Source organism: Limulus polyphemus, unplaced genomic scaffold, assembly GCF_000517525.1.
Source record: "Limulus polyphemus unplaced genomic scaffold, Limulus_polyphemus-2.1.2 Scaffold96, whole genome shotgun sequence".
Taxonomy (NCBI): Eukaryota; Metazoa; Arthropoda; class Merostomata; order Xiphosura; family Limulidae; genus Limulus; species Limulus polyphemus.
Genome location: NW_013665706.1, coordinates 289199 through 298084, shown reverse-complemented (window position 1 = coordinate 298084; position 8886 = coordinate 289199). Strand labels below are relative to the sequence as shown.

General features: G+C 35.3%; 1 protein-coding gene across 5 annotated transcripts in view; it reads right to left on the bottom strand.

The window, feature by feature from the left end:
• Positions 1-8886, bottom strand: part of LOC106469439 (histone deacetylase 4-like) — a 187755-nt gene that overhangs the window by 92040 nt on the left and 86829 nt on the right. Inside the window, exon 1 of one of the 5 annotated variants that reach the window (XM_022398691.1) lies at positions 6157-6400. The exons of 3 other annotated variants lie outside the window; for them this stretch is intronic. In XM_022398691.1, coding sequence (XP_022254399.1) covers positions 6157-6205 — 49 coding nt within the window. In that variant the 5' untranslated portion in view covers positions 6206-6400. Of the gene's footprint in view, positions 1-6156; positions 6401-8886 lie in introns of those variants that run through there. One more of the 5 variants, XM_013929934.2, reaches the window with a different exon arrangement.

The window sequence follows — 8886 nt, the reverse complement described above, 5'->3', positions numbered from 1 at the left end:
CTAGTCATCACCACCCACCGCCAACTCTTGGGCTATTCTTTTATCTTGGGCTAATCTTTTATTGATCGTAACATTATAACGCCCCCACGGCTGAAAGGGCGAACATGTTTGGTGGGCGGGGTTTCGAACCCGCCACTCGCAGATTGCGAGTCGCGTGCCCTAACCACTTGGCCATACCGGGCCTTCAGTATTCATAAATATCAGTTTGTTTCTCTTTATAAAACGTTTCGAACAAATGAAAAACAAATTGTGGAACGACTATTAATATAAAAACTAAATGATCTAATAAACCATCTTTCATATCTGCACTAAAATACAAGCTTTATTTAACACTTATTAATACATTCTCGTTGCATAAGAAATTTGTTTTAATAATAGGTAGACAAACAAAGATTTATAAACCTAAGGAAAAGTTTTACTGATGGTGGAACATACTACATGTTTCGACAAAACATTAGTCTGAAGACAGACAGAGCGTAGTTAGCGTGTCCAGTCTGTGAATTCTAGCTAGATCTCACCGTTCTGTGCCGCAAAAATGCACTCCACACGTTGGAGCCATGAGTGCGTTATAAGAGTGACTGTCAAATCCTATTGTTCTATCAGATAAGAATAACCAAAGAGATAACAGCAGATACTATTAATTAGTTGTCTTCCTTCTATCAGCTCAAAAGGAGGGACGGCTATGCGCAGATAACCCTTGTGTAACTTTGTTTCTGAAAACAAACATTCCCATTCAAGATTGAGGGTTATCATATTATAAACGTGCATATCTCGCAAGGTACTTTTAAATGTTTAAAAGAAAAACAGCATTTTCACACAATTCATATAGTGAAGAACAACAGCATTAAACGAGCTGGTACGTATTCACGAGTCTTAATAAGGTGTTTTAATCTGTTGATTTTGATTATCCAAAGAAATGTAAGTTTAGGAATAGGAACTCAGAAGCAGGTTTGCGATTTACAAACAATGTTTAATAACACAAAGATATAATTGTGTTTTATTGTTTTAAAAAAAAAGCCATTCAAATTGTATTTTAGATGAAATTATTAAACAAATAAATAAACTGAATGAACTACAAACTAAATAAAACTTTACATAAAGAGGCTTACTGTCTTAAGACAGTGCAATGCGTTATTAAGTACGTACCAAATAACGAATCTAAGACCGAGAATGTTGCTGGTGCAAACTTTTGGAAAACAACCTCTGTCCTCGTATTTGAAGATTTTTGAAAACTAATGTGTAGAGATAGAGTATTTCCTAAGGCACTGAGTAATAAAATGGTTTGCTTTTTTACATATATGCAAATAGTTTGTTTTGAATTGTTGGTGTTTTCTTAGTGCAGCTATGCAATGGGCTATCTGCATTTTGTCCACCTCAGGGAATCGAACCCCGTATTTTTTTCGTTGTAAGCCCAGAGACTTACCACTGATCCACCGGGGGAGACATAGCAATGCAAACTTTATGGGTATACTATATGTAACTGAGAAAATTGTAAACGTCAGGTAAAATAATAAGATAAATAAAAAATGATAAATCATATAAACAACAGAATGATTTAATGAATGTATATAATCCAAAAAATATTTCAAAACCATATAAGGAAAGAAGTACTTTTCATGAAGAACTGGAATCAGCTGAATATCTGATATTAATTAAATTGATTAATTAAAAGCACTAACATTCAGTGATATGAAATCATGAGAACACAAAAGCGAATTTTTGGTTCCTGTTGTTCTGTTGAGACTAGATAATCACTTTAATTAGTTGTTTTTTATTTTAAATTTTAACGAAAAGGCATTCAGAAAACTTAACTGAATGCATAGTAGAAAATAATAACCAATGGTTCACTTAATGGGATAATAACCCCATTTGCAGAGAGATAATAGGCTAATTCAATTTCCCAGAAACATTTTGGAAATCCTCAAAAAAGTATAATGTCTGCTAATATCAAGCATCAAACTGCTAATGTAGCATTTCGATATAAAAATGTACAATAACTCAAATAACTATTACCCACAAAAAATCGACTGACAGATGCTATCTTTTTTAAAGTTTTTATGTGTTAATAGACTCTTATCACAATTTCTGGTTTTATATGGCCGATTGCTGTTCTTTATAAACACAATATAGTTTGTAATGTATTCTTTAGTGCCCGTAAGACAACAATGTGGTCAATAACCTCAAGTTGTCGTTGTCATGGTTAATGCGGTCACCTAAGTTTTTTAAATCATGAATAGGATGTAATTTTTTCTAACTGATAGACACTACTTACTAATTAGTTTTACGCACACTTTGTTTGTTAACTTGTGACCGTCTTCACGGGAGTCTTGATAAGGAATGTATGCGGTGAAGGAGATAAAATTCGAACTTGGATCTTCCTGTTAGAATGGCAAATGTGTTATCCATCTTAGTAGCAACAAATCAGTAATTATGAAAATGTAGGCGATCTCATGGATTACTAACCATGACAATAACTAACATTTAATCTATACATCCTTATGGTAAGTACCGTATACTCTGTTTCAACAAAATAGAAATTTTGGAAGAACAGAAAATATAAACACGAATATCTTAAAAGCTACGAAAATGAGTTTAGATAGTTGGCACGAAGAATAGTACATAACACAAACAAAACTAGACTAAACATGTCAGGGCCTAAAAATTCTCCAAAAGTAAGGTTTTTGAACAGGATCATTTTAACATGATTTTACTGTAAAGCTCTATTTTTATTTATAAATAAAAACAAAGAATGTATTGTTTCGGTTAGAAAACTGGAGATGTCGACGATTACCCTTCATTATTTGTACCGTTACGTTTAGATAGTAATTTCTCAAACTTTTACAGTTTATGCTCTCTTGATTAAATATAAAAGTGTCCAAAAGATGGCTGGTATATTTTTCGAGCATTGCACAAATTTGGAAGATATACTGTCAGGCTATTCGATAATGAACAGAAAGAACGTTGTATATAAAACACCGATCACACCGGGAGGGAGACTTATGATAACAAATTTAAAATGCATGCAAGTCGACTGTTAGCTCTGCAACAGGAGAAATTATCCTTGGGAGCTCTAACGTGCTTACGTTTTTAAGGTTCAATCTTTTGTACTTATTCTCTTTATTTGTTACCAAACCTGTTTATTATGTAAACAAATGTCTACTACATGCTATGGCAACGATACAAGAATGAGTGCTTAGGCCTTACCGCTACTTCTTCCATAATCGATGATGTTCAACTCAATGATACTGATTATAGACTATCGCTTTCCAGCGCAATTTCCACTAGAAATGCTTTTGTGCTATCCAATCACATCAACGCTGCCACCTTCCTTTTTATATACTTTTTGAGGTCCGTCAACTGTGGGCGGGAGATGACTTCCGAGAGGTCTCTGAGCAACCCAAAGGCACAGAAGCCCATGGAATATTTCTGTGAACGGTATAGCACGAATTCTCGTTTGTAGTTGCGTCTTGCAGAGGAACTGGCATGTTGTCTTGGACATGTGGCTGGATGCTTTTTTAGCATCCAGTCCTACAAAGGTGCAATTTTCTCGCGGTAAAGTGGTGCCAGTCATTAGTCTGGTAGTATGCAGAGTTTACTCTAGCATTTTTCTCAGCTCTCCAGATATGTAAATAACCATTATGGTTGTTACCTAAAACCGTTGTAAATCCTATGGAAACCTTTAGTGACATGTTCTCTATCACTTTTGAACTGTATACACCAGCAGGACGATAATAGATTATCCAGGTGTTTTGCAGACACCAAATATGTATGCTTCATCATATTTGTCGCTAAATTAGGCCTAAATTTGTGTGAATTATCTTGTGTACAGATCTAAGAAAGGTTCCTACTTTAACTGCAATAGACCACCGTGTTCTTGTATTATTTCCACAATAACAAGCTTTTAACTTTCTTCACTACTTCCTATGCATGCCTGGTAGTCAGTCGTAAAGTAGCTTGATACCTTCCCTTGCTTTACAAATACGGTTCAACACTACAAGACATTCCTTTCTCCAAAACGCTCAAATTTCGTGACTTTTATAACCTGCAATGTAACCCTTCTCAATTTTAGAAACCGTCTATACTTGCAGATCATCACGCTTCAACTGAATTGCAACAAGGGAGTTTGGGCTGTAAATCTGTGGTCCACAGGCCATGGGGACAGGTAGAAGCAAGGTAATTAGATATGCAAGTTGTTACTGTAGCTTATGAGCAATTCTATCTATATCATATATGTACTTACACACATACATTTATATGGTTTTAAACTAAAGATTTTTGGTCACAAGGAAGCACTCACATTAACTTGATCTTTTGGCAGTAATTGAAGTGTACGCTGAACTACATTTACACCTAAAGCACGCGACTAATATCGTTTACTAACTCTACAAACATATCTAATGTGTATTCCGTGTGTTCCCAAATTTTTTAACCAAATAAAGGAAAACAAATGAAAACTTTCACAAACCTCGATTTTATATAAGCGTAAACAGACCTTTATAACGTCATTTCCAATTTGGACATAATCTGATAAGAATCTTATGTAAAACCGTAATATAAAGCTATAATTTATACTTATCGTGTGATATCGGAAACAAAAAAAAAAACTGACAAGACTGACTGACAGGAACATATTTATAAATTACACATACAACCAGCGATGAAGTAAAAGTTTAAGTAAACGATCAATGCTTATTAAAATAAAGTACTACATATCGGAAAAGTTGTTCAGTTCGATAACTTCTAGAGCAAGACTTGGAAGGTCAAAGAGTCCTGTCTAACTTATTCAAATCTGAGAAGCTGACCAGCTTATTATCTTTCAGTGTAAATCTTGAAATGTCAGAGATTAAGTTAAAAACCTAGCTAACTTATATGTCTGTCATATCTCAGCAGACCTGACGAGCTTGGTACTGAACGAAAGGTTTCATCGGCACTGGATGTGGAAAACATAGTGTGGTTGATTCTCCTTTGCTATCACTCATGGTTCTTAGAAGTACTAAGTTTCATCGGCACTGGATGTGGAAAACATAGTGTGGTTGATTCTCCTTTGCTATCACTCATGGTTCTTAGAAGTACTAAGTTTCATCGGCACTGGATGTGGAAAACATAGTGTGGTTGATTCTCCTTTGCTTTCACTCATGGTTCTTAGAAGTACTAAGTTTCATCGGCACTGGATGTGGAAAACATAGTGTGGTTGATTCTCCTTTGCTATCACTCATGGTTCTTAGAAGTACTAATGTAATTTTCTCCTATTGATGTTGTGGACACACGACCCACATCAGGAACAAGAAGGCTAGCTTGTAGTTCAAGAGTTCTGGACTCAAATAACAGCCTCCCAGTGGCTCAGTGGTAAGTCAGCATCCTTACGACGCTAAAAATCAGTTTTTGATATCTGTGGTGGACAGAGCACCGATAGCCTGTCGTGTAGCTTTGTGCTTAAAAATAACAAGAACTTAAATGAAATTGAAAATACCTACAATTCATGTGCTTAATCGGATTTACACCCTAATAGTTGTTGTCCGGGAAAGTTTATGACATATATATATATATATATATATATATAACACCTACACCACGTGACAGTTTCCGTAGGATAGCTTAATAAAGTTCAGCATCATATTATATTTTTATAAGAAGAACGTAAAAACGCAGTATTATCAGATACATTACTATGATATTCTAGCTTTGTCTTGGTAGAATTATTCTGAAGCCTAAACTGTTTTTCTCAAAATTCGATGTTTTATATTTCTTTAAAACGTGTTCCTAAATATGTATGTACAGCAGGTAATTCTAAGAGCCAGTGAATGAAAGCAAAGAAGAATGAATTATAATATGTCAAAGTACACTACACTAGCTATATCCAATGCCAACGAAGCCTTTCACCAAGTACCAATGCTCTTCAGACTGGCTGGGATAGGACAAACGTGGTAGTGGTCTAAGTGCTAAATATATATATCATCAGTTTTCATGAACAACAATGTGAATCAGATAAAGCCACTAATCTTGACTTTTTATAAGATGCCGTATTGAAACTGCTACTTTTTAATTTATTAACACTGTATCATAGTGCTGAGTTTTCTTTTTAAGATGTATTTCCTACTGAAACCGTTAGGTTCTTCATTAAGATATAATCTATGTACTTGTGATCTCAGGCCTTACCTCCCTGACCAAAGTTGCTGTAAATACCTGTGGCCATTTCTATATCCATGCCATACTTCAGGGGAAGAACACAAAGTTAACAAAGTTTATATCACGAGTAATAAACAATCAACTCCGCCCAGAAGTGCAGTTAAACTGTATCACAGGTTTACGGAAACCGCTACCGAGTCTTCTTTAATTACACAATAAGTCTGTAAATGAAGAATTATCTCATGTTTGGATCGAAACAACATAACAATAACTGCCGCACTATTTTAGACAAACTGTCATACATTGATAATGATTTTCACCATTCTGTTCTCTCGCTCCGAGCGTGGTTCTTAGAACGGCATCATCAGGCACTCACTTACCGCAGTTTGTGTTAACGTTTGTACACACCACCTCTTTCACGTAAACTATATGTGGTTAACTAAATATAGTGTTAACAACAAACCAGCAACAAGACGCGGCGTAATGAGCACGCGCAAACTGTAAAGCCTCCTATACAGCAGTACGCGTCGCTTGCCCACGCACGTATTCCCTGAAAAAACAAATATTAAGCAACAAGATTAATATATATATATATGTGTGTGTGTGTAAGTGTTTACTAAAATGTCAAACTTTTAGACTGAAGGATGTCTCTTTTCTTGATATTACTTCACGATTTACTCTTGTAATTTATCACACATTTCTGCGTTTACACTTTTACCTTTTAGCCAACTTAATGATTCTTATGTCAAAGCAAGTAACTTCCAATTATATTTTTAGGTAGATAGTTGGATATATATATAATCTACGAATAGGGAGTCAGACAGTCGCATTAATGGGTGGATAGACAGATAAATAGCTGTATATGTATATACGTGAATGTGCGTTATCGAGTTTAACAATTTAACGCCTATATGGTTTCTAATATGTGTCGATGGTGCTCAACTAGCTACAAAAGTTACGACAAGACAATTGGTGCAATTTGAAGAAATGTTGAGTTAGGTTTTCTTATTAATTGTTTCATTGATGTCTGGTGGAGCGTCAAATTTTGGTTATATATGTTAGGTGCAGTTAATCACAGCTACAGTAATATCTTAGGATTGGGCGTGGCCTGGTAAGTAGTGTGCCCTGAATGCGAATCCAAGGATTCAAAGTTCGCGACCCGTTGTCGCCAAAACTCGTTCTACAGTTTTGAGCTGTGGGTCACTTTAAGAGTGACGGACGTAGCCTTAACAATTCAAAATTAGGAATGGTTGTGTACAGATAGCCCTTGTGTGGCCTTGCGTGAAAATTCAAATACAAACAAACCCATTTTTCCAGCACTGCTCTTGAGATTTGCTTAAATATGCTTACACGTCAAGTAAAGTAATCTGAATATCTTAAATTGATTGAGAAAGAAGAATCTCGTACACCTCAATTCTACTGAGTTCTGTTCCTATTTGCTATTCTTATAAACGTACCATTTCCACCTATATTTTCGTTAGAAGTACCAGTGGTGTGGAAAACTCTTGTTGTTGTTGGTAATTAAGCACAAAGCTACACAATGGGCTATCTGTGCTCTGCCCACCACGGGTATCGAAACCCGGATTCTAGCGTTGTAAGTCCGCAGACATACCGCTGTGCCACTGGGGGGGGGGGGCGTGGAAAACTCTAACCATGCTTATTATTTATCTAATTCATGCCTATCTAATCTAAAACGTACTGATGACGTATTCATTGATCTGGGGATTAGAATAAATATCTGTGTTATATAAATAGCTGTTCTGAACACACGTTATCGTATTTTTCGATCTAATATACACGTGTTAAAAAGAAAATTCTCATCGTCTGTTTCTCAGTGTTTTTAATCGTGAAGTACATTGCGTAGCTTCTCGACAAGCTATATTCAGGAGCCCTTGTTTGTTAATGGAAAGTAAAGGCTATTTTTATATTAACTGCTTCTCTAATACTGCTAGCTTTTGAACACTATCAAAGACTCTATTCCTAGGATTTAAATATAAACCCTATAAAGAATCAAACGTACCCGGAATGTGAATCCAAGGATTCAAGGTTCGTGACCCATTGCCGTCTAAACGCTCACCATATCTAAGTATCATTTAATTGCTGGCCTCATTTAAACCTTTGTAGTATTATTGTTTAGAGAGTTTTCGCAATTAGGTTACATCCATTGTACCGGGAGATTTGTGAGAGTACGACTAGTAAAAAATACAAGAAAGTTAAAGAAGGCCGTAAAAGTAAATACTGCGAGACAGGATGAGAGAAGTGTGTAGTAAATCAATACAAAACGATGAACACCGACACGAAGTTGATATAACAAAGAACAACAATAAAAAAAAAAATCAGTTACAGAGTTCTTTATGTTTCTTATATTAAGTTTTACTGTGTTTACCATGCAAAACGTTATAAATATTATAAATACGGTTTGCTGCAAGTATCATGTATACTCTAATGAAGAATTAGGTTCGGTAATCACGCAAGTACAGTGAGTTTTACTCGAAGTACCATAAAGAACCCAGATAATTGACCATTGTAACGAATTTGTTATTATATACTTATTTTAATATCAACGTTTCTTTGGATTAAATTTATATTTAAAAGCATACATGGCTTATATTGTTAAATATGTATTGCAAAACTCCCGCCTATTCTCCACAGTTGTAGAAGATTCTAGAGATTAAGAATCAACAATATGTGTGTACGTAAACGCTGGTATTAGCGCCAGTATTGTTACGTAAAACTGAAATTTCTAGAAACCTCCACACG